The sequence below is a fragment of the Scatophagus argus genome, chromosome 19, assembly GCF_020382885.2.
Source record: "Scatophagus argus isolate fScaArg1 chromosome 19, fScaArg1.pri, whole genome shotgun sequence".
NCBI lineage: Eukaryota > Metazoa > Chordata > Actinopteri > Scatophagidae > Scatophagus > Scatophagus argus.
The window spans coordinates 11,249,782-11,276,886 of record NC_058511.1 but is presented as its reverse complement, the minus strand read 5'-3'; the positions used below and the strand labels follow the sequence as shown (position 1 = coordinate 11,276,886).

At 40.3% G+C, this 27,105-nt stretch overlaps 1 protein-coding gene across 2 annotated transcripts; it reads left to right on the top strand.

Annotated features, from left to right (window-relative positions):
- The first annotated feature begins 1,931 nt into the window (after window positions 1-1,931).
- On the top strand, window positions 1,932-22,593 carry LOC124050575 (cAMP-specific 3',5'-cyclic phosphodiesterase 7B-like). 2 transcript variants are annotated; one of them, XM_046373260.1, is made up of 14 exons: window positions 1,932-2,065; window positions 2,182-2,336; window positions 5,264-5,324; window positions 12,985-13,074; window positions 13,934-14,097; window positions 14,203-14,266; window positions 14,516-14,611; window positions 15,546-15,646; window positions 16,370-16,501; window positions 16,607-16,698; window positions 17,127-17,271; window positions 18,622-18,718; window positions 19,014-19,094; window positions 19,188-22,593. In XM_046373260.1, exons 2-14 carry the CDS (start codon window positions 2,244-2,246, stop codon window positions 19,403-19,405), a joined length of 1,434 nt encoding a protein of 477 aa, XP_046229216.1. In that variant the 5' UTR covers window positions 1,932-2,065; window positions 2,182-2,243; the 3' UTR covers window positions 19,406-22,593. The 2 variants fall into 2 exon arrangements, with proteins under 2 accessions (XP_046229216.1, XP_046229215.1); XM_046373259.1 differs by lacking the exons at window positions 1,932-2,065; window positions 2,182-2,336; window positions 5,264-5,324 and adding an exon at window positions 8,271-9,080.
- Window positions 22,594-27,105: the final 4,512 nt, after the last annotated feature.

Here is a 27,105-nt window from a genome sequence, read left to right as displayed (position 1 = left end):
TCCTTCTTTAGTTGTAGAGCAAAACCAACCAGAGTCACTGTATTTACCAGAAGCCCCATACAAGATCAAAAAATATGTCATGTTTAAAATCCATTACACTTAATCTCTTTTCCTGTTTGGATTTAAGGAAACTAGTGACACTGTTGTTACAGTTATGTAGCTGAATGGAAAGATAGACAACAAATGTATCTCTGTATGTAAGCTTATATATAAGTTTAGGACTATCTGTGGGCCGCTTCTTCAAAAAAACTTGGTGGTATTGACTGAAACATTCTCATAAAATTCATTCACTATTCACCTTTTCACATTTATTTCTGTAGTATCTGCAGTCATTGTGGTCCTCTTCAACACAATTTTGCAGCCTGCTGAATTACCCACATCCTGCTAGGATATCATGCAATGCTGTCAAGATTATATCATACAATTTCCCCACATACAATATCAAGTACATTCTCTCAAAGAGACACACAACAGCAGACAAAACCCAAATAATGATCCAAATCCTCAAAATTACAAGTTACCAATTAAGATAAAATAAATGCACAATACAAATTAATCCACACAAACATGCACATTTCTTTTTTTTCCTTCAGAATTTGTCATGAGATGGACTGATGACTTCAAGTTTGTAATAACTTTTGAAAAACAAGTTTTAACTGCAAGAGAAAGCAGTAGAATTTGGGCAAAATAATCAGTAGGAGCAAAACTATAAGTTAAATCTGTTGGTTATGCAATTGTTTTTAGGTCAAAATACTTAGTATAAAGGATGTTCTTCCTGTTACCGCCCCTCTGGTGACAGCATTAGACATGTTTACATATCATGCGTTGTACCAGAGTTACCTTACTCGTGCAAAATAATGAAAAACTGAAAAAGGGAAACATGTAGAATTTTTAGCTTTACATTAGCACAAAAGTGAAAAGTAGCAAACATACCAGACAGGTGTATTTCTATCTTGTGTCAAATAGAGGAAATAAACTATAAGAAATAGATCATAATTTCAGTTGTATTTGTACTCTTTGTATTATTCCAGCAGGTGTCAGTATTGCATATCAAGACATTGCTTTCACAGTCAACATGAATACCCCTCCTTTAAACTAAGCAGTAAGTAATAATTTCAGTTTAAGTGGCTTTTTTATGTCAAGGCAAAAATATCATGCGCTGCTTAATGAATTTAAGTAATGATCTGCTGTTCACTTTCCAAATGGCTATGCAAACTGCAGTGATAATATCATTAATGTGCTTCAGTATTTTGTTCAACATCATCAGACATCAACCCTTAGTTCAGATGATTAAAGCTCCCCGCAGCGTTGAAGTCGATACAAACATTTACACTGAACATGACACTGAACATTATTGAACACAACACTGTACACATATCAGTCATGTTCATATCAAGTGGATCAAAAGAGCTTTGAAAAAAAAAGACTTGGTTCACTGCAATCTATAATAAGCAGTGCCAAGCCGGCCTGGAGTCCCAGCCAATTAGGCAACATTTGTGTTAGTATTGTATGCACCACTACAACACAATACAAACTGAGACGATAGGGGTCCTGGGGTCTTAATTTTGTTCATATGTATTTTACTTACCACAAATTAATTATATATCACTAACAATATATTCTCTTTGTTTCATTTTCTCATTTTTTCTGGACTCAGGCACGGAGCACATGCAATATACATTGTATACTGTGTATGTTGGTGATACTAAATTTGATCTGATTCCAACAATACCTAGAGAATCGGAGAAAATGGGGGGGGGGGGGGGGGCACGGGCCCTTTACCTCTTAATGATCCTGATCTGGCCCTGGGGGAAAGGGAAATACCCTTAAACTATCTCCTATCTCTCTCACACTCAGTCTTAACATTAAGTACTATTTAATACTATTAAACTTGTATTTAATTCTATTTGACCGAGGAAAACCAATTGTACTCAAATCAGCGGTTGTATCCAGCACTGATTGGTCCACTTTCCACAAGTCCCGCCTCTGTGATGCTACAACCAACCCCTCCCCTATCCTCTCTCTGCGGCTCACAACGAAGTCCAACAAACGGCTGGCGGAAACGGTAACTTCACCTTGCCTTTTAAAAAGCTGACACTGTCCTTACAGTGCGTCTGCGGTTAGGCACAACGACAGAAGGAGGATGAAATAGTTTTTTGTTTGTTTTTTTTTATTAAACAGGTGTCAGTCGAGGCACAGTCACCTTTCGTCCTGCTGTATGCGGCTCACTCGTGCGCTGTCACATGAAAACACTCCGCACGCGCCCGTCCGTCGCATTCAGTAGCTTGCTGTCCACGAGCGGCCAAGATGGTTTAATGTCCTGTTTAATGGTCGAGGTATGTATACTGTGACTTTACTTATGAACTAGAAAGGCGCACTTAGGCTTGCGCACACACGCAATTGTTATGGAAAAGGCCTGATATAACCGACCGTAAAACCAGTGTTACATTCATATCCGAATGTCACATAAGGACCTATAAACTATCATTGGCGCTCAAAAGAGAGTTTATATCACAGGATTGTTATCTACTATATATGCCACGTGCTGTGGTGGTAATATGATATTCGTACATGATAGTAGAAGAATTATAATAGGGACGAAAATGTTTTGATTTTTGCCAGTGAGTTTATAGTGACCTTGGTTTTTTTATGTTATGAATATTTTTTGGTACACTCCTCTTGACATGTAGCCTCTTTAAGCTGTACAGTCTGCATTGATGGGCTTTGTGTAGGCCTAATATTGCAATGTGTCACGTCAATGTATTGACAGCTTTACAGCAGTCAACCTGCATCCTGGATACTGCAGACCACATGTAGACAAGGGGGCAGGTGTGCAGTGGAGGAAGCTATGATATACTATAGGGAGGGTTTGGTGTTTGTGTTCGCTTATGTGCCACAGTGTATGTATTAAAGAGAGTGAGGAATGTTTTAGAAGATGTCTTAATATATATAGTATGTACAGAAAGTGCACAGTGCTTGCTCAAGAACTTGATGGTGAAAACACGCGCAGAGTGTGAAAATTCATTCTTGACCTTAGAAACAAAAATTTAGCAAGAAAAATCTTGACGTAAGGTCCACGTTCTGGTACTGCGACTGAGTTTTGTTGCACGTTGATTCCATTGAGTGTATATGTCAGTGGTGGAAACAGTTTAACTCAAAGTCCATTCACTAGCTTTTTCCGATGCTTTCTAACTTGCGTCACGGTTTTGCATTTGATCAGTTGTCATGGAGATTGCTCGGTTGTCATCACTTGCATATTGTGCACCATATGCAATATTTACATTTGTCGGTTATGATTTTTTTAACCAGCACATGTTACTTGTTCTTGATTGTTGCAGTGCTTTTGTCCCTGCTTCCCTTTTTGTTCCCTCGTTGCTTCTCTGTCCCATGACTGTACCAAATGGGAGTTTTAAAAAGGGCTTTATACAATCCTTTAAATGTTAATCCACTTGTATCCATTTTTTTAACTTTTGTGTGTAAATAGATTAGTAAGATTGCACACATATGTGTCAAAGTCCTGTATTCAGCAGAAATTGACATTACAGTATGATTGTTTTTTTTACACAGAAAAGTGGGACTGGTACATTGTCAAAAACTTTTTTCAAATCCATTTCCTTGCCAGCTCTGGTGAACATACAGGAGACAGTGAACAGACCTGCCCAATGTAAACAGTTTGACAGCAACTAGCCATTAGCAAAGACAGAGAGAGGGAGACTTTGATTAGAAAGATGTCCACTTGAGATGACTAATGATGTGAGCAGAGAGCTAGAGATCATGGAAAAACATGTTTGACAGAGCGCATCCTATAAACATGCCATAACTGTGTGGGCTGGATGAGTAAAGCGTCATTGCCTCTGGTTTGTTTCCATCTAACCATTTCCTGCTCACCACTGAACAGCAGTGTGATAAAATGATGTAAAAACCACCTACTCAAGGTGTACCTTTCTGACTGTGTTTCCCTAGTGGGGCAACAGTAAACAGTGTAATAGGTTCAGTATATGTTAGGAGGGATAACAGGTGATTTGTCATGTGACCATTAGGTCAGCTGAGGTTGCCTGCTTTCTGTCAAATACATGTCTTTGTGACATTTGTACCTTCAACCAGCACTGCTTAGTGCACTCAGTCTACTCTTACTTTTATCCACCACTCACACAGATGTGGAGCCAGTATAACTATTATAGACATTAGTGACTATTATAAATAGATGACCTCAATTGGGACATATACTGTGCTGAGTCTGCCTGAACTGGACTGTGGGTTGTATTAAGGCTCAGGCACTGACCTCAGGTCAGGGCACAGAGGCAGATTACCACAGTGTTGCTGTCCTTCATAAATTTTGACTAATCAGAAAGAAATTGACAAGGTTTTGTTGGTGTAAATTTCCAAACATGGCAGGGCTGTTGATGGAAAATATCATATTACACATTACATTACTTTGTTTGAGTTTGGAGTAATTTTGAAATGATTCAAAATGAGCTCCACCTCAACCAACTATGACAGTAAAATCCTGCTGTGACATTAGTGCATGAAAGATAATGATTTAAGGTCAGTCATGACTATTAGAGGTTTATGAATCAAAGGTTAAAAAGCAGTGGAATAATCACTATTTGGGTTTATCAATTCTGATAATTAGTTAATTTCTGCCATTTTTTCAAGCTAAAATGCCACATGTCTGTCTTTATCAACTGTTCAATGTGACATACAATTCTGAACTTTGATATATTATAGTATCTCTGTTTGCTACCAGTATTTTCTTAAAAAATAAAAAAAAAAGCAAAAACATATGACTTGAACTTGGTACAAGCACACCTTTGATAGAAAATGACAAAAAACAATGACTAAAGACCCCTGGCGTGAGGGCCGACCATGTGGAAGCATGTGATGATGATGGTGATGCCTGACCCACTTTTCAGTGTCGTTGGCCAACACACAGACCTGTCGCTACTGGAACAGCAGATGCCACTGTCGCTAAGAGCACCCTGTATTAGTCACTGAGATGAAGAATATACTTTAAACAGATGCTTAAAAGATTTTAAAAGGATAAGCTGACCAACATTATACACTTGCCCAAGTTAAAGGCTCGGGGTTCAGTTTAGTTTCTACCCCCAACCAGAGTTATCTGCGTGTGAAACTTTGCAGTGAGCCACCATGACTTTTCACACAGTTTCTATTTATTAACGAGGTTCATTGATGCTCTTTGATAGCAGTGTGTATTTCGGGGTGTTGTAATATTAATCTCAGCCTCTCTTTCTCTCTGCCACAGAGGTGTGGAGCAGTCGCATTTAAAAGGTCGGAGCAGAATGCCATACAAGTTCGCATGCTGGGTAAGAACCCTAACTGACCTGAATACCTCAGTGCTAAAGGTTGTTAATGTATATATAGTCAGCAGCAGATCGATTGAGCAAAATGTGTCCAAATATTTGGTAACAATGCTTCAGGCTGTTGCTAACCTTTGGCCCAGTGTAATCTCTATGCAACACTGAGGCATATTTCTGCTATCTCTGTATACGATGTCCTTCTGAGTGGCTCAGTACACTTTTGTAACTCTGGAAAAAAAGTCCAACTTTTTCTTACAATGTTCAGTTTTACTACCGTCATGTTTTTATTGAGCTTGAAGATTTGAACCTCGAAATGTAGCTAAATCTGTTTTTTTCCAAATTAACATCGAAGTTGTTTAAAAATTGGTGTAATGCTTGGTGTCAAACATTAAACATATAATAAAACATGGTACAGTAAAATGGGGTGTAAATTACCAGTACGAAACACAAAAACATTCACACACGCACACATTCGCATATTTGCATGCCCACAAACACACCCAGGCAGAAACAGGCTGACCCACATCTCTACAGTGACCTGCCCAAAAACATGACACATGGCATCATTAAAGAGATTCAAAACAAGATTCAAGAGATAAAAAAGAGTTAGTCACTGTCTCACACACACAGACACACAACACATGTGTGTGTGTGTTTGCATCTAAGGGAACTTTTGGAGCCAGCAGTCTGATGGCTGACTCCTAAGTTTACTCATCCAGATATTTTTCTGTCTCTTGTTCTGTGCCAGTATCACTTCTTCATTGTTTCTTACGTTTTATCACCTTCTTTTCACATATTCACAAAGTTCATAGCTCTTTTTGTTTGCTCCCGTTAAACTTTTCCAGTTTTCTTCGCATTTTTAGCAATAATACTACATATAAAACTGTAGTTTCCCTGTGTAACCTGTGTGTGTGTGTGTTGCACCTTGCATGAAGCAATTCATGAAATTCATGCTAATTCAAGCTGCTAAACTGCTATTCACAGCAATGCTGTTTAACTTCAGCTTTTCAGTATGCACCATTGCACCACTGCAGTTACTTGCATTGTGAATGCTGGATGTATTCATTACCTCCAACTCCACATTTAGTATTTTCTTTTCTTTTTCCAGACAAACTTACCAAAACTGTTGTTGTCGATGGATGCTGATGTTACTCTAATCCTAATCTACGTGTCATCCAAAAGACCAAAAGTCTTGGTAATCTTAAAGGAATAATCAATAATATCTTAAAAGAAGAAATTGGGGAAGAACTTGTTGAAAATTTCTGAACAAGTTTGAAACAAATCAAGTAGTTGCTGTTAGGGTACAGATTTCAGTTGGTAAGTACAAAGTTAGATATATGCTTTATTTCTCATGGTATCACTACACCTAACAAAACAATACAGTATCTTACACTACAGTGCCAACTGCTGATCACAGTTACAAAACAAAACAATTGTACATTGAGTTCACAGCCACAGTGTATTTCCACTGACTCACCCTCCTGTACATTTTGTATCACTGCATGCCTCTCAGTTTCTCACAGCCTGTATCTTTTATCTTAACTCTCTTTGTCTCATGATTTCTTGCAGTCGACCGCTTGTGCCTGATATGTGACGTTCAAGGCTATGTGACTGTCTCTGCCTGTCTGTACTTCTTTGGGTGTGTGTTTGTGTACTTTTGTCTGCATGTGACTGTTTCTCAAGGCAACATTTCTCTGGAAAAATGTAATGTTTATAGCCCTGCATCAACCATCATTATGTGCATGCAAAGAAGAACACACAAGTTTTATTTACTTATATTCACTGAATTGTGTTCTTGTTAATTCAGCAGCTACAGGAAAGCCTTTGGGTGTTTGTGTGGCATGTTAGGACAGCAGGAAGAGAGTTTCAGTCCCAAACAAATGTTCAGGTCATTTGAATTAAAACTGGCTAAATTAAGAATATTTTAAATCATATTATTGTATGAGACTCAGCCAAGGCAAGTATGAATTCAGGATTGCGACAGAAAGAAACTGGTTATCTTGTTCAGTTCTTAGTTCTGGATGCAATTAGTGTTCAACTGCATTTATAATGAATTTATTTTTTTTTTCCTGTCTCCTTTCACATTTTTTAACATCTTCCAAGGTTGTGTATTTTTCAATCACATCTTGGTCTTCTGCTTCCATTAGAAGTCCTTGTTGCTTTTGGACCCAAGGCTGGTTAGTCACCTGGACAGGATAATTCAGAGCAAATAAATCAAAACAAATCCACTGAAGTGTTACTGTGTCAACGTATCCTTAATGAGGGTGATTCACAGCATGTACCTCATTCTGCCTTCAAGCAGAATAAGTTGATTATTCTGTTCTGTTGGAATCTGCTCCTGTGACGTGTGACATTACGTTATTTATTTTGTGTGCCTGGAAATAAAAGCGTTCGTGTAAAAGATTCTGTATACTCTAACATTAGACTACACAGTTCATGCTCACTCATGCTCACTTACTTTGGTTTGTTGATTTATCATTAATGTAATTATAAATACCAAATAGGTGCTCAAGATCTGTTGCTTTTCTCTGTTTTATATTATTTGAACATTTTTAAGTTTAGGACAAAACAAGCAATATAAGGTGTCACCATGGGCCATTTTTGGTGCTTCTTTCACTATTTTTCATTATTTTCTGACATTTTAATTGAAACAATCAAGTTGAATGATTAGTAATGGATTAGCAATACGCCTACACACAATTCTGATGCTCTTATCTGTTTTTAAATGTTAAGTCCATAGAGAGAGACTCAATGTTTGAAGATAATTTTTATATTTGTACATCTCTGTGCTATGCGCCGCGTTCACACTGACCTGACCGTGAGGCAGAGGCTGCGTCCGTCAATCCAAAGCCCCACAGACGCTCGCACAAATCTTGCTGGTCTGCCATCAGCGTAGCAGCACATAGGCAGAGTGAGAGAGCGCGTATGCGAGCTGCAAGCGAGAATGGGAGGGGCTTTTACGCTCCACAACAACCCTGGCGCGAGTGAGACTGTAGAGGGGAGAGAGAATGCGGCAGAAGGCGGGAGCAGACCGTCAGTGGCCGACTGTGGGAGAGGGAAAGAGACGGGATTCTCGCATCTTTTTTCTGGCTTCTCCCCACTCCTCTTTCCTGCATTTGTTCTACCTTTTTTATCACTACACACCCATTTCTCTGTCTCCTTCCTGCTGCTGATTCTGTCCCTCCCTCCCTGGAGTCTCTCTGCTACATCCCGACTGGGAACTATCTCTGTCTGTCTTCCCCTTCCTTACCTGTGCCTACCTGACAGTGAGCTTCTCCTTCCGCCGCCTCTCCTCCTCTCTCACTCTTTTTCACTACCACCCTTCTTTCTCTCTCTACCTCAGTTTCAACCCTGTCTTTACTCAGATTTTTCTTTTCCTCGCAACTGTCCATCATCCCGTTGTTTTTTTGTTGTTTTTTTTTTATGTGAGAATGCCGGTGCTAGAGGGGCTTTGGGGGCCAGATTTCAGGATGCGGGACGCCAGTCTTGGCGTTGGGGTCGAGGTTGGGGTCTGTCCAGATGAGGCCCCTCGCTCACCAGTCTGGGGTCCTCTCAGGATGCCTCCAGTGACCTGCGGCGGTCGTCTGTCGCTTGCCCTGGAGCTTCCAGCTCTCATACGGCAGCTCAGGGCAGCCTGGAGGGCTCGCAGGGGAAGCCCTCTCAGGCCAGAGAGGAGTCAGGCAAGCACTTGGGTGGAAGCAGAGAAGGAAGAGGTAGAGGAGGTGAAGCATGACATAGAGGACAGGAGTGCTCATCTGGAAGGTAATTTGCACATAATACATGTTACAAATACAGTAAAGCTTATGGGAGTCAGATTTCTTGTAAATGTTTAATGTCCAGTGTATGTTTTCTTTTAACTGTGTATGTGGTTACTGTACCTTGGATATCTTACATTCATTCATAATGTACATTGACATGTGCCTTTGTTTAGAACTGTGGTCTGTGGTCACGTTTTCTGTCACAGGAGTTTCCGACTTTGATTTTGTGCATCACCATCAGATTTAGTTTTTGAGTGTTCAACCATTTTGAACATTTTCGATGCACATTTTCCTTTTGTGTGTGTGTGTGCATATTTGTGTGTGACAGATGATCTGCAACAAGCATACCTCTGGCCTGGATACTTACTTGCGCGTGTGTTCGTAAGTGTTGCAGGTTGAGACGAGGTTCTCAGCAGTTCAGACACCGTGGCAGAGTAGACAGTGAAATGTGGGATTTGGGCTGTAAAGCCCAAGCGTCTCCATTAAATAAAGCTGCATTACCATCTGCTGAGCTGCAGCTGTACTGATGACACTGACGTTACGCCATCAGTCAAGCCTCTGTCCGTCTGTCAGGAGTGTAACACCAGTGATGCACAGTAACACTGTTGACAGTTTCCAAACTGATAATCTAATCTTTTTGAGTCATGTATTGATACCATTTGACCATTAATGGCAGATTGACAAAAGGACTGAAGCTGTCAAATGTTTTTGACATCTGCATACTCATTGGAATTTAGTGCAATTAGTAGTGCACAGTGATGTCTTTGATGTGAGCATATCAGCAGGATAATGCTTTAATCAGTAATCAGTGAATAACAAAATATTGAACATGGTAGTGCAAATCATCACTTTATCATTCCTTTTCAAAAGCCCATTAAGGATGTATGTTCTTTTGTAAAGTAATGATGAAGTGATGATTCACACTGGGGGGAATTACCTGAGTGCAAACACTGACTCATAAGGTGGAAAATGGATAAACGTAGGCTGTTCGGTGTGTATCGTGATGACCTCACTCATATGATGACTCCTTGCAGAGAGTGAAAAGCTGCCTGCCCAATATTTGATTTCACCACAGACAACATATGTCAAAACTCTGTGAGATCTTGTCGGCAGTGATACTGAGTCATCCTGGCCTTTATCATAGCAATGACTGAAAAAGTCCAGAAATGTAGGAAGAAAAAGTATAACTGATTGTGATCAGGAATTCAGCATTTTCAACCCAACCCAAAGGCGGTACAGTTTATTAAATATTCAAAACATTGATTAAAATGTATCAAAAAAAATATTTTAAGACATTGATGTCAGTGTAATAAACATGATGTAGAAAACCTTTTTGGGTTTCAAACATATATAAATAAGTTTTATGGGTGAAGACGATTTGCATAGATAGCTGGGATAATCAAAAATAAACGACCAAAACAAATGAAATCATCAACTGACTGACAAAAGATTAATTGCCAGTGTTTTGTTAATCAGGAAACCATTATTTAATTTTAAGTAAAAATGCCATTGGTCCATCCATTGGTTCCAGATGGTAGGTGATAGGTGATGTCACCTATCATTGCTCCAGGCTGCTGTCACCGTCAAATCCCAGAGAAACAGAAATGTTTCAGTGTGTTATCTCTATCTGGAGATCCCAGCCAGCTGTGAGGACGCGCTGCTTGTATTTCCATGTCCAGCTAAAGAAACAGCAGCTCCGTACCGCAGGAAACATCATGTGCCACTGTGTGTTTAAATCTGTTTGTATTCTAGTGTTGGTGGTGCATATGGCAGCGATGTGTCTGACTAACCAACAACCCCAAAGCACGATTTGTGCCGTAAACACCCACAGATTCAAGAGAAGCCAAGTGAACATATTCGTATTTGTGCCCCGTGTGTGTCTGTGTGGGTGATCTTGTTTTCGCATTCGGAATCAGGGATTTAACCTCATTTGCAAGTGTGTGCATATGTGCTGTGAGTGTGATGAAGCGCGTGTGTATTGCCATGTTTTTAAACACCCTTTCCAACTGATTCACGTTTTCATCCTAAATGACCCAGTTCTGCACCACTCAGAGACAATGACCTATTTACCACAGAGAGAGTTAAAGGAAGAGAAATGGAAAGAGGAGAGGGGGAGGGAGACGAAAGGAGGGATCAGACGAGGAGAGAAGGAGTGTTGTTGATAAGGAAGGAATTGGGGATGATGAGGAGGTTGACGGGGTAGGAACAGAGACGGAGAGAGGGAGAGAGTAAAGGGGAGGAATGAGGGATGGAGTGACACACAAAATACAAGCATGGAGCTCGAGTGCAGGAAGAGAGTGTTTTGTCTGTGTTGAAGGGAGTTGATCTGTGTGTTACTGCAGTGGTTTTTCCAGATGGTGTATACCCTCCTCTGCTTGCCACCCAGCACACAGGATAAAAGGCAATGTGGCTTTCCCCCCTTTCCCCTTTTCTTGCTTAAACTAGGCCAACAGGACTCTTCTGCCTCACTTTAACAGGCTGACTCACTTCCCCCAAACAGTTTATATTTGTTTGCTGGACTATAAGGTGCATAAATAGGGAATGATGCCATTTTTCCACCCTATGTTTTATGTATAGCTGCCTAACCCGCACAACACACACACACACACACACACACACACACACACACACACACACACAGCGTTACATATATACATGCATTTACCAAAACTACAAAACCTGCCTGCAAACTCTGCCAGTTTGTCAATCTGCATAAGCACGGCAAGATCTGGTAGCCAGAGGGATTTGCCTTAGAGACTCTAACCCCATTCCAAACCCATTTACAGGTAGTTAGCTGCTCTCATAAACGGGAGTCACAGAGGTGATGTGGATTTGCAACATCAGGGACATAATACGCTCCAGTTCCTCACATCTGATCTGTAAATTATTCATTATTCCCATAGTTTTTTGGTTTATTCAAGTGTGAATTTCATGTGCGCGCATGTGTGTTGTGACTTAGGACCTTGTTCTGTTGTGTCTTGTCACGGGCCTCAGGGTGCATGTGTGTGTATTGAACAGACAGCGTTCAAGGGTCCATTGTGCTGCTGTGTTCCTTTCTCTGTCTGAAAGGATTAGGACCCAAAATAATCTTCAGGGATTCTGCAGAGACAGAAAGTGGATTCATGTAATATGTGTGTCAGTGTATCAGAAATGCACAGGCCTTTCAAACGTACAAGTAATAAACCTTTTTTTTCCCTTTGCGAGAGAGTGTTTAAGTAGTTTAAATGGTGGGCGTGGTTTCTTAGAATCAAACTCTTCATAGCAGAAGTTCAATGTTTTTGTTAGATCCTTATGAGTGTACTTGTACTTCTACTTGTGCTTTGAACTGAACCACTTCAAGCAGTCACCATCAGTGTTAAACTGGAGAAACAAAACATGAGTAATTATTGTGTGAACAGAACATACACAGACTGATAAATACAAAGTGTTCAGACATGCACCACAACAGCTGAACCGTGGCATGAAATTCATCCTCTCCGGGCAAACGCGAATGAGATGCGTGGTGTTCTGGTGATTCAGCGTTGTCAAAGATCCTCTTGTTTCCAAGATGCTGATTTAAAAATGACTAAAATCTGATTTTATGAGGCTGATCATGTTGAGCATTGCTGCAGGGACATGTGCAGCACTGGGGAACACTTTGCTCTGTTGCCTTCCCCCCACCCCCAGCTGCTCAACTTATCATTCAGCCCTCAGCTTTTTCTTGCTTTCTTCCTCTGTTCCCTCTGCTGTAGTCTAAACACTCACCTCCTCTCTCTCCTCCCTGCTGGAAAATTTGATTCATGGCTATTGTGGGCAGCTCTGCCATAAATGGCCACACAGAATATCAATAATAACACCAAATATTTATACTTAACCATATTAATCCATCTCGCCCTCCTTTTCTGCTTTCTGTATCTGTCTGTGTGCAGCTGATGGCAGACTGAACACTGATCATGCTGGTGTGTTGCTGGTTGAGAGACGAGGCTCCTACCCTCTGATTGACCTGCGAATCCTCAAAAGTAAGTCTCCCAACTCAAACAATATACAAGACCCCTTACTTCCAGTGAAAGGAAATCTTAATGCTTCAGCATACAAAGACATTTTGGACAATGCTACGCTTCCAACTTTGTGGCAACAGTTTGGGGTTTTCTATTCCAGCATGACTGTGTCCCAGTACACAAAGCAAAGTCCCTAAAGACACGGTTGGATGAGTTTGATGTGGAAGAACTTGACTGGCCCCCACAGAGCCCTGACCTCATTCCCATCCAACACCTTTGGGATGAACTGGTATGGAGATTGTGAGCCAGGCCTTTTCATCCAGTGTCAGTGTCTGACCTCTCAAACACTCTACTGCATGAATGGGGAAAAATTCCAACAGAAATACTCCAAAATCTTATGGAAAGCCTTACCAGAAGAGTGGAAGAAGAGAGAAAAGAAGAGTTATAGTTGCAAAGCTGTCTATATATTTAAAATGCGATGTTATTAAAGTCCCTGTTGGTGTAATGGTCAGATGTCCCAATACTTTTGTCTACATAGTACATTAATTGGCCATGTCAGAAATGTTTCCAGTGGTAAACCATGATGAATTATGGGATATACTGGGCTTTGAATACAGCTCCAAGGCAGTATCAGCATTACTGTGCATTAAATTCAGGTTAAGTGTGTTTCCGAAAGTAAGACACTTTTTGCCCGTTTACTTGGTGGACCATGAACTTACACTTAATTGCTCCTTGGTCTCGAGACAGAGATGTATGCAGTTAAGGAAACCTCAAAATGATGTTCAGTTGCTTATCAGTGGCTGCAAAACTTTGCAACGTGTAGATTACATTTTTTAGCTTCTCTGTATTGCCTTCACAGTCCTTAATTTTGTAATTTCAGCCAGTGCCCAGCAGGGGGAGGTAGAGTCTGGCACCAGGAGAAAGGTGAAACGTCTGCTGAGCTTTCAGAGATACTGCCACGCTTCCAGGCTGCTCAGGGGGTTGGTGCCCCACACCCCGGGGCCACTGCACCTGCTGGACGACGACTACCTGGGACAAGCTGTGGTAAGCATGCTCACAAATCAACAAGCACGCAGAGGTACAGACTCCAGCTCTCTGTGTCCTGTACGTATCAGGTGTGAATCACAGGTCATTTCTCTTCTGTTACAGCACATGCTATCAAAAGTGGGCACCTGGAACTTTGATATTTTCCTCTTTGATCGTCTTACAAATGGTAAGGCTTTAATTTTAACAGATGGTGTTGTCCCTCACCTACCATGTTCACAGTGTCACCATTGTGTAATTACTGGAACATGTCAATGTCATTTTCTTTTTGTTCCACTTAAATTTCAGGGAGATTTTTTTTTCTTCTCGCTGACAGTATTTCGTTATTTTGTTTATTATTTCACACATTGTGTGCTGTATAATGTAATTGTCAGAAGTTTGTCTTACTGTGCTAAAGAGGTTCATTTCTGTGCTTTAGGTAACAGCCTGGTGACTTTGATGTGCCACCTCTTCAATGTCTACGGTCTCATTCACCATTTCCAGCTGGACATGGTCAAACTGCACAGGTTTCTGGGTAAGCTGCATAGAAGTATCACTAATGATACCCGTCAAGCTCTGTCATTAGCAGAATTTCTAAACTGAATAATTTATGTTCCTTCCCTTCAAACTTATATTTGCATTTATATTTACATGCACAACAAATATGCAGATAACAAAAAGTGATTTTTAAACATTCCAGTGGTTTGGCGTACTAGTGTGTTTACACAGAGCATTTTCCCTGAATTATCACCGGCGGGCCTTTTTGGCGGGGCCGCACGCTCTCGAAAACTGAGAGAGGTTTAACTTTTCAGGAAAGCCCAGATTGACGTCAACTGATTCTTTGTCTTCCAGTCAGACATCACAGAAAGGACACAGGGTTTATGTCCCATACAGCAAAAACAAAGCGACTGTGGGGACGTCCTTGTAAGTGAATATCACATGCAGCAGAACAACAATGAGCTCTGTGCTGTTTTGGAAACGAAGCGCGTGATCAGCTTTTAGTTTAGGTTTTCTTTGTTTGGTCTTTTGTCCTGTGCGTTTTCCATATACAAAATATATGAAGACAGCCTTTTTATTCTCCAGTCATCATCAGACAATACTGAGTTGCTGCAGCATCAACATGTCTTCAAAATGTTGACGTTGATAAGTAGATTCATATTGGACTGCCTAGTTGTGACAGATTGATCTGAGACTACTCTCTCTCTCAATCCAAGGGAGAAATGAGGAGCGTCTCTCCCTCTCTCTCTCCCTGCCCCTTTCAATGCAACTTTTATTCTCTTTGTGTCTGTGAAGGCAGGGCTGAAGGCAGATTTTTGCTGGCAAATGAGTGTGGAGCTCTGGTGCAAATATATTCAGACTCTGCTCATGAAAATCAAATTAAGGCATTTGCGTGACAGTTTCAGCAGTGTTGCCAAAATGACATTAGTTAATACTTTAATGAGGTTTAACTTTGTGTCCTGTTTTACCAGGCATGGTGCAAGAGGACTACCACTCCCAGAATCCCTATCACAATGCTGTTCACGCTGCTGATGTCACTCAAGCCATGTACTGCTACCTGAAAGAGCCCAAGGTAGTGAATAATACTGTTTTCATACACACACACATGCACCCACATGCACACACACACACTGTCTCTCTTTCTCCCTCTTACTCTCTTTCCCATACACACACACACACACACACACACACACACTACAAGGCCTCACTGGGCTTGAGCTTCTCCTTGACATATCCTATTAGCGTCTCTTCCTGAGGGATAATTCCTGCTCACTTACTCTCGACAACACATCCATCCACAGCCTAGAGAGATCCCTGAAGTCCTCTGACCAGATTAAGTGTCTCTGCCTCTTTTCCCTTTATGCAGTAATTGCTTTTGTGTCCTCTGTTGCCCTGTAAAGCACTTTGTGATGCACCTATTTTGTTGAAAGCACTTAAGTAAATAAATTGAATTCAACACAGCAGATGTACTGGTGTGTTACAGGCACACACTCACCATACGGGATGTGAAGCCTGCTGCTTCTCCCATCAGTGTGCCATTTTGTCCTTTACTGATGATAAAGAATTCATCTTCACCCTGTTACACACGCCCACGTATGAGTTACAATCCACAATTTTGAATGTGCATTGTAAATTGGAAGTAGTTTTATTTCAGCATTTTTTTATTTTGGACTGGATTTTATTTATTTCCTCTCTCTCTTAGCAGCTTAGCAAGCAAGTTTCATGTGAAATGAGTATAAATTTCCTTCCTATGTAAGGAACAACATTTGCCCTGTGAACCGCTGGTTTGTTGTAGCTGGCCGAGCAGCTGAGCCCTCTGGATGTGTTCCTGGGTCTGATGGCGGCAGCCGCCCACGACGTGGACCATCCTGGGGTCAACCAGCCCTTCCTCATCAAGACCAGACACCACCTGGCATCACTCTACCAGGTACATGCGGTTGTGTCGACGTGTCGGCGTGAGGATTTACGTGTTCTGCAGGTTTAATGTCTGACCTGTCACTATTTGAAATGACTGTTACCCAATCCTGTACAGAACACATCTGTGCTGGAGAGCCACCACTGGAGATCCACTGTGGGCATGCTGCGAGAGTCAGGACTGCTGTCCCACCTGCCTGCTGACATGTCGTAAGACCAGTTTTTTAAAATTTATTTTCCACAAGGATTTATAGATATACATCAACAAGTAACCTCTGTCAACAACATAAATTATACGTATGCCAGAGCATTGATTGACAGGTAAATAAATAAAAGAGATAATAATAATAAAATGGATACCTTTTTTACTTTCTCTTGATAAATTCATAAGTTAATGTTTTAGTTGCAATAGCCATTCCATTATGAGATATGCAGATATGTTTTTTTACAGAAACACACAAAGAAATACTTTTTGGGATTACCTACTCCTTATTTTTTATTTTAACCAGTTGTACAATGAACTTGTCAGAGCTCTTTAGTAGAAGAACTATGATGCCACTATTTACCTTTGTTTTTGACAATTTACATGTACATGCACGCTTCAGCATGGCTCAGTGCTGCCCCTCTCTCCTCTGCAGGCAGGACATGGAACGGCAGCTGGGTTCTCTCATCCTGGCTACAGACATCAGTAGGCAGAATGAGTTCCTGTTGACCTTCAGAGAACATCTGGACAACCAGGACCTGGACCTCCAGCTGGCTTCACACAGGCACTTTATATTGCAGGTATACTGCACACACACTTGACAGTACACTGTACCCATGTACACTGTGTGCACAATTACTATGCAAGTGAGTATTTTGACCATATCATCATTTTTATGCATATTTTCCAACTCCAAGCTGTATAAACAAAAAACATATCAGGTGTTGTGTATTTGTGTAATGAGGGAGGGTGTGGCCTAAGGAGATCAAAACCCTATATCAAGGTGTGCATAATTATTAGGCAGCTTCTTTTCCTCAGGCAAAATGGGCCAAAAAAAGACATTTAACTGACCCTGAAAAGTAAAAAATTGTAAAAAAAAAAAAAAAGTCTTTCAGAGTGATGCAGCCCTTAAAATTGCTAAGATATTGGGGCGTGATCGCAGAACCATCAAACTTTTTGTTGCAAACGGTCAACAGAGTTGCAAAAAACATGTTGAGAAAAAAAGGATGCAAATTAACTGGCAAAGATTTGAGAAGAATCAAACGTGAAGCTATCAGGAACCCATTATCCTCCAGTGCTGTCATATGCCCAGAAGTACAAGGTGTTCTTCACCTCCACTGAACAAGACACATAAGTTGAAACATCAAGACTGGGCCAAGAAATATCTGAAGTCAGATTTTTCAAAGGTTTTATGGACTGATGAGATGAGAGTGACTCTTGACAGACCAGATGGATGGGCCCGTGGCTGGATCAATAACGGGCACAGAGCTCCACTTTGCTTTCCACTTTCAGACGCCAGCAAGTTGGAGGTGGGGTACTGGTATGGGCTGATATTATTAAAGATGAGCTAGTTGGGCCTTTTCGGATTGAAAATGAACTCAAAATCAACTACTGTCATGGCCCCCTTCCCTCACCTAAGCCCTATTGAGAACTTGTGGTCCTTTTTTAAATGGGAGAATTGTGGTGAAGGAAAACGGTACACCTCTCTGAGCAGTGTCCGGGAGGCTGTGGTTGCTGCTGCACAAAAAGTTGATCATCAACAGATCGGGAAACTGACAGACTCCATGAATGGAAGGCTTATGACTGTTATTGAAAAGAAGGGTGACTATATTGGTCACTGATTTTGTTTTGTTTTTCTTTTAATTTTGAGGGGTTTATTTATTATTCTCACTTTAACAGATGAAAATAAACAAGTGTGATGGGAAAAGTTTCATTTTTCATTTAGTTGCATAATAATTCTGCGCACTAATAGTTGCCCAATACTGTGCACACACAGATATTCTCCTAAGAAAACCAACACCTCAATTTTACTTCTTTAAATATTCAGGTTTGATTGATATTTATTAACATTTTGGATTGAGAGAGAGCATTATAGTTGTTCTAACTGTGACATATACCTCGCGTATGAACCTCTCTGTCTTTGCGTTCAGATCGCTCTGAAGTGTGCAGATGTCTGTAATCCCTGTCGGGTTTGGGAGCTGAGCAGACAGTGGAGTGAGAGGGTGTGTGAGGAATTTTACAGGCAGGGTGAGTAAAGTGTGCTTTCATTTGAAATAAAGACAAAAAAAAAATACAAAGAGAAATCAGTACCGGTACTTTGTGTCTCCTGAAATGGCATCATGTTGTACTTTTAAACTGTAGCGGCTTTCAATTAAATACCTAAAAACCATCAACATAATTTATGGCATTTATGAATGTTTGAACAGCTTAAAAATAGTAGTATTTTCTAAGTGTTAAAACACTTCCCTGAAGATTTTATGGTGGTCTGCATCAACATTGTTATGGTTTCTCTTTTACTGAATTTTGACTATTAACCTGTCAGGTGACCTGGAGAGAAAGTTTGACTTGGAGATTAGTCCTCTGTGCAACCAGCAGGCTGACTCTGTCCCAGCCGTTCAGATAGGTGAGTACTAGAGAGAGCTGAGTACTGAATCATGAACTGAAGGTGTCAGCTGATCAGGAGTTGATCTGCCCTTTTTGTTATGTTTTGCTTCAGGGTTCATCTCCTACATTGTTCAGCCCCTGTTTGAGGAGTGGCACCGCTTCACCGAGCCCAGCTTTCTGAGTCAGACCATGATGGGTCACCTACACAAGAACCAGGCCCGATGGAGCCACCTACGATGCACACACACACCTTCAGACACGCAAACACACCCCCACACCGAGGAGCCCGGGCCTGAGAGGGGTAGAGGCGAGGGGGAAGACATCCCTTAAACTTCCCACTGTTTCTTGAGGTGTTTCATCTTCTTTCGTGAACGGAGGAGAGGGGTGTTTATCCGCCTCCTTGTTTGTCCTCCAGCGTATTTTCTCCCTCTGATGGTTGTTCACAGGCCCTGAAAGTGGGAGCAGTGGATGGGAGAATGATTTGGATTCGTGAGAGATGGCTCCCTCTTCTGGAGTGGAGGAGGGAAGGAAAAACAAAAAAGAAGACAAAGATACATGGTTGAGCAGATAGATGGATGGATCTTAGTAAATATATGCTATATGACAAAGCGATGCCTGTCTCTTTAAGCCTGTGATATTTGTTTCAAAGTTAGAAAGAGAGAAAAGCAGGAGTTAAAATGCAAAGGTTGTGGCTGAAAAGGGGTTGCTGAAGAGAAATATTAATGTTTGCACAATGCTGCTAGAACAATAAAGAAATGGAAAAAGCCAAAATTATATACAGCGGGACTGTGCTGGAACAGATGACAGAATATATGAAAGACAAAGATATATGAATATATCCACTATATTATGCTTTTTAAACTTTTAAACAATACATACTGTATTAAGCTCTTTTCACTTTTGTCTCTTTTTGTACAGCCTGCACTTCTACTGGATGCTCTTTCATACAAGTGTCTCACTTGTCTACTTTTCACTGAAGTGCGTTTTTAACTCAATCACTAAATCGATATGTCAAGGTACTATAAAGTGTACAGTGTATTCTGTGTGTAACCTGTAAGACTGAGTGAACTGACTGACAGTTAATGTCTGGCTAAAAGTGGCTTCGGATGGATGTTTCTTGTCTCACTTATGGGGAGAACACAAATGAGAGCTTTTTTTTTTTTTTTTTTTTTTAAGTGTTTGTATTCATGTAAGTTAAAAACAGTATAATCTGTACATACTGTGATGTATGACCTCAGCACTTCACATGCCAAAATCTCAGCAATGTATTAACCTTTTTACTGGGTATGGGTACTGGTGTTACCTGTGCAACAACTTAATGGCTGCGTTTATTTATGATGACCTCACTTTACAAGCTCATTAACAACAAAGCCTTAACAGCAACTTGGTCTGTCTGTGAAACACATTTTGTAATGGAGTTTTACCATTTATTTACCATTTTTACACTTACAGTTTTTTGCCTGTTCTTCTGCAGCCATACCAGCATACTGAAAACACACACACACACACACACACACACAAATTCACGGTACTGTAGCAGCTTGTTTCCTGTTTCATCTTTCACCAAGTATCAGGGTCAGCATTGCCAAGGTGCCAGTGCAGGCCTACTGTTCTGACACATCGACTCACTGCTGTTACCTCTATAAGGCGTTTATGCTTAGTTTCTTTTTACACTTGTGCACTGTGTCTTATGTCACGAACAGACTTGGGCCAATTAGTAATTGCAGATACCTCTTATTCTAATGTGCAATTTATTTTATCCTGCCACGAATGTCAAGGCAATAAAGATGTCTGTTACAGAAAAATAAATACCACCATTCATTGTTAATTGTTAAGTTCTATAAAATTAATTGTGTAAAATGGGCCTTTTATATTTAAAATCTCAGTAGTTAGTCTGTAATCTAAAGCTTATGAAGAATTTGTAAATACTGGTTGGTCCAAGTGTAAGATGTACTCATGTAAAACAGTAATTTGTTTTTCGTTTTTTTTTTTTTACCTACTTTTGCTCTAAATATGTATTGTTAAGGTGATCATATTTTAGATTCACGTCTGGCATGGTGCTAACAGAGGCCCAGGTCCCACGTCTTCCCTGAGCTATAGAGGGTCCAGTCTGAGCTTTACCCTATATTCTACATACAGCTCAAATATTTACGAGTTATATTCATAAAATCTGTAAAATACACATAAAATGAATCTCTTTGACAGTTTTTTTTAAAAAAGTAACTGATATTAACCTCTCCTATGAGGTGCAGTGCAATAAGGTTAAAAAAAGTGGAGATAATCATATGTATCGACAGCTGTGCTGATTAACGAGCAAATTATTCATGTGTCTTCACTCTAGCACTCTGTTGGCTTTGCTCCCAGTATAATTGAGCCACATTATTGTCTAACGTGCACACTTTTCATTCTGTGTAAGCCACACATTGCTGCTGTAGTGCAGCCGTCGTCGGTACAGGAGGCGTCGAGTTGCCTTTCATTACCTCTCACAATTAGCACTGAAAACAGGGTTGCTGAGCCATAATGGTTTCACTATTAAGAACAAATATGCACTGAGTGGTTATTATACCCGATTCAACAGTACAATTATAATCTTATTAAAAAGATTAGTCACATAAAATCAGTGAATTTGCTGTGATGCTCGGAAGAGATTCATTTAGGCCCAAGTAGTTTACAATACAACCACCCAGAATGGATAAAATTTAACCAGGAATACCAACATGTCTGTAAACTAAGGAAGTGTTTTTTATGTCCATGTGCACAGGTGTGATTTTTACTCCCTTGAAGGATCACACATGCTTAAAAGTGTTCAGTTTACTAATCCTGTGGTGCATCTTCACCTCACATGTATTGGTGCTGTCCAGTAGTACAGCCATAGTCAAACTTCAATGGTTTGAATGCAGAACTGAAGCGAGAACGATGTGAAAAAGTGAACATGCCACTGTGGACAGCACAGCACCACAGGGTCCATTTAGTCTGGAGATTTTGATCGTATCACTTGATCCTTATGACCCCAGTTGTTGTGGGGTTAATAGATGTTTCCATTTTCTCTGAATACGTCAGTCCCTCCTTATCCTCACTGGATTTAAAGTCAATTAAGAAAAATCTGTCACAATGAGCTCCATTTAGAAGCTGTTTTCTGAGCTTTCCGTCATATCTTATGCACTACATCATGTGCCCAGTAGTCACTGAATTGTTAGTACATGCTAACTACCATAATTACAAGGTTATCTGTGCCAGAGTGATCATATGATTAATTATATTAACCCCTTAAAATAAAGCCTGAGATATCCAAATGAATACTTTTAATGCTATTTATAACCCTAACTAATGGTGTAGCTGAGTTAACAGAGATGTTTGCACTGTGGTCTATTCAGTGATCCAAACAAGAACCTGAATCTCTCTATTTTAGTGTTTGAACGGGTCATCTGACTTCTTGACTGTACATTTCTGTTCTGACAACCAACCTCTGAGCACTGTGAACAAGAAAATAAAATGTTTTTCATTTAACATCCAATGTACTAGAGATTCCATGTGTGTTTTTGTGAAGTCAAATAAAATGTTGTGGGCTTTTTTACCACTAGAGGGCAATAAAAGCATTTCAGTAGTCAACAGGTACATGAGACAACGCTGTCAGTTCTCATGGTAAAGGGCTCATAGTCGTGTATGTGCCTCTCCCTGCTACTGTTTACAGTATAAATACAATAGCCAGCCAGTGAATCAACATAATGATTTCTGTAATGTAAGCATAGCTGGGGGCGACGAGCTCATATGTAAACAAAAAAACTTAGAAGAAAGACAGGTTGAAATGAAACAGCGCAAAGTTGTATTTTGCAAGTCAAGCAACAGGGAACATGAGGATGAATGTGTCACTGTGTTGATTCATGAAACTGTGAAATCATAGTGAGGTTGTATTAGAGTGTTTTATTAAGTGTTACTAAAGCTAAGCATTTTACTCAACGCAGAAGACGCATGAACTGGATAAGGATTAAAAGAGGAACAAGAGGGAGGGATATGTCAAGTGAAAAAAGTCAGAGAAAGGGAAATGAAGGATGAGAGGATTAATGGCAAGTCAGTATTCAAAAGAGAAGAATAAAGAAATGTGAAACTAGTGTAAATACAGGGTTGAAAAAGTGGGAAAGCACACAAGATACAGGACTGCTGATAGTGTGCTGAGGACAGAAGTGGCACACACAGCCTGTGTTTCCCTCATTTGCATATCCAATTTGCAATGCAAAAGGGGCTTGTAGATTGTGACAGACACAGAGTCCACTTGCGATTGGTCACCTATTAAATCACATTACGCCGTACTGGCTGACTTTTCTAAACTTTACCTTTTTTCCTTTTTTATCTTTTTTTTTTAGCCTTTTTTCAATAACTGCAACACCTTTTCAGCACTCTGGGAGATTTCGGGTACTGCTTTCGGTATGTGAGAGTACACGTACACTCTGAACAAGATAGATAGTTATGTTTCTGAAGACGTAAATCTGTTCATCAGAGCATGACATCTGACATCCACTCATGCTGATAATTGTCTTACCGTCTTTCTGTCTTCTACTCAAACACACACACACACTCAATTCAGCTCAGTCAGTCAACACTCATCCAGCATGTGTCACTGTAAATATTGACACTGCAAACAGAGCCCCCCTTTTGCCCCTCAAATGTCATCCAACCACTCCCTCTGTAAAAACATGCACCCCATCATCTGATAACCATCTCCCTCCAAAATGTAAAATTGCTCAAACTTTTTTCTCTTTATTTTGGCATTTTTCACAAATAGCTGTATGAGAAACAGAGATCTCACACGTAAGGACAGCGTTGCATGGTAAACGTCCTTAATGTTTTTACCATTTAGGTGACATCTGAGGTGAAAATGTCAAGCGAACTCTAAAAGTGACACCTCCCTGGCCTCACTGCTGTGACATGAAGATTTACGGCTGTGTGTGTGGAAAGTGAAAAATGAAACTTGTGGTGTTCACGGGCTGCGTCTGTCTCACTACGCCTGTCTGGCCACTGTGCTCTGCACTGAAAGGGTTAATCTCCTGTTGTGAGTCAAGATCTCTGCTATATGCACTGTGTATATTTCCTCTGTTTGCATTATCTTTATATCTTTCTTTTCTTTTTCTGTGAATAACAAAAACTTGTCAGTTTAATGCAATCTATTGCCAGTACAACTGCAATAAGTACTTCTGTTCTGAAGCATGCATCCCTGTTTTTCTGTACACTGTCTGGACTAAAGCAGAAAGAAGCAGAGGATGAAATACAATAATGATATCTCCCTTTACCCCACTATCACTCACTTACATACAGTCCACAGAAAAAGAGGAACTAGCCCTTCTCGGCACTGGAGGAAACTCCTTTTTTTACTCAGAGAGTCAAAGTGTCTTAAGGGGGAAAAAAAACTCTTATTTAGCCAGGATACATCTGTGTACCAATGGGATCAGTCCATGCCCCTTGTTAGATTTAGAGTCACACCAGAGAGGCACTTGAGACATCAGAGTGTCAGTTTGGTTTGTTCTTTTGTAAATGTATTGCAAAAAACACTTTAACCTTAGATGTTTAGAAATTAGATTAAAATTTAAACTTAACTTAAAACAGGTGCCCTTCTTCCAGATCCTGAGAGAGTTTTTGCACTTTCTTATCCCCAAATACCCTTTCACAGATCACTCATTAAACGTGTTGCAATACTTAAGTATAAGAGTTTTGTTTTTAAATTTAGCTTCACAGTGGTTTTAAAGATGCCAAATTGCCCCTTAATAAAAGTGAGTGGAAGAATAGAAACACAACCTTCAAACTTCATAAATGTTTTGATGCCAAAAGTTCTACATTTAGGTTGAATCTGATGTCAGCCTAAAATCTGTCCGGTGGGTTTACACTCCACTACATCCCTGCATTTGAGTGTCTCTGTGCAGAAGGTGGTTTCCAAGCTGCACTCTGTGTCGTGGAATGACTAAAGCGTACACTTAGGGGAAATAAAGGGTTAATTTGCCATGCAGTATTGAGATCTGACATGCAACACCCACACATTCAAAAACACTCTGCAAACAAAAATGTACATGATCAATATCCAGGAGCAAAACCCGTTTCCACCTCTGACTCTGTGCGTAGGTGTGCTTAAAAAGCTCTTATCTTGTGTTATTAACTCCATTCCCCCGCTGTAACATTGACTAAATGATACACAACCCCCAAGCACACCTGCCACATTTCACCTGCTCTATTTATGTGTGCGTGAGTGTGTACAGTGAGTACTGTACTTGAGTGTACAGTCATTTGTGTTCATATTTTCACTGTGTGGTGATTTTTCCTGTTTTTTTTTTTTTAGTTTTGTTTTTTTTGGGGGGGAGTGGGGGGGTGGGGGGGGTTTAATGTGTGTGTATATAGATTTTTGCAATTTGAATACTGCAAGTATGCGTAAGTGTGTGGGCACACAAGAAGCGCTTTAGCATATGAAAAGTACTTGATATATATATAGGGTTTTTCAGTGTACTCTGACCATTTGACACAAGTTTCAGCAAACAAATTATTAAGCAGGTGGCTGCGGGCTGATGGTAGGATGTTCACGTCCACAGAGAAGGTGCAGCAACCGGCTGTGACTTGTTCATTATAACACATCGTGAGAGTGTTTTTGCAATTTATCACTGAAATATATATGAGTGTTGAATGGTTTCCTGTTTTGTGTTTTGTTGTTCAAAATTATCCTCTGGTAGTAACCTATGACCTTTACATCACAATCTCAATTTTTTTGGAGCAGTTAGTTGGAGCATACAGCTTGTAAAAGGAGTACACTGGTGATTTATTGCTGTGCTTCCTTAAGTTGGAGTACACAAAGGAAAAAAAAAAAAGAATTGCCAAAATCAAGATTTAAATATCCTGTATCCTACAATTGCCATGATGTAACTGAATAGTGAATTCCATAATGATAACGTCATCAGGAAAGCTTCCTCCACAGCCACTGAGATTATTTAACTGTATTTGCTCCAAAACTCCACTAAATTAGTGACATGTACCTTTAAAAGGGCCTTCAGTGAGCTCCATGAGTCACTATCTGTGTCTGAGTCCAGCTCTTTTTATAAACATCAAACCTCTTATTGTTCCTTCTCATTTTTTTTCCTTGTTGGCTTTAAGTTCAAGATACTTTCAAGCTGAAATGCTAAGAAGGTTTCGTTTTAATAAAGCCCACATCAGTGTTGCTGTTACGGGGGCCTTTTCTGTGTTTCATTGCATACATTCACATGAAGCCAAATCTCTACCGCTTTGTGCAATTCCTCTTCAGATCTGCTGATGAAATTCATGCAGCTTCCTGTAAGTCACGTCTCCTCATGTTATTACAAGCACAGTCCAACCTGTTCGGCCTGTTCCTCCTGCTCTGCATCATTAGTCAGATCATACTGTTATCAAAGTCACAATTATATCGGCTCAGTAATGTTGTTGCTGCTGTAAACAAGCTGTCTAGTTTTGGATTAATCCATGCGTGTCGGTGTTTATTTTGTCTAGATTTGGTGAAGGTGTGTGTGTGATCTGTTGATCTGTTTGTGGTTTGTTGGGCCAAATTTTATGGCAGCGTTATGTTTAAATAGAGAACCCCCCACCGTATCTCAAATTCACCTTTGTTTTTAGCTAAGAGTCATGTTTCTGGTGTTAACAGAGAGCTGTGTTCATGTTATCATCATAGACTGGACTACTACGGCTAAGGTAAAGATTTTGTCCCCTCTACTAAAGACATGCTCTTTAACCTGAAGGCAGACGAGCAGCCAGGATCTTTCGGAAGATCCTACAGAATCCTTAATTACCCTAAACAGAGTAAAATTAGCTTCAAGAGCATTCTAACTTAAGGACCAAGCATGCCAGAGGGCAGACTCACACATCTGCATAATCAAAATGTCACCTAGTCAATTCAAAGAGGCTCATTTCGCATCGGAACAGAAAGATTTTTTGAGCAATTATGTGTTTTGTTTGGCCTCAACCCATTTCTAAAACTGTCTGAACTATGAAAACTATGAAAATAATACTGTCACAGCATCCATGTTTGT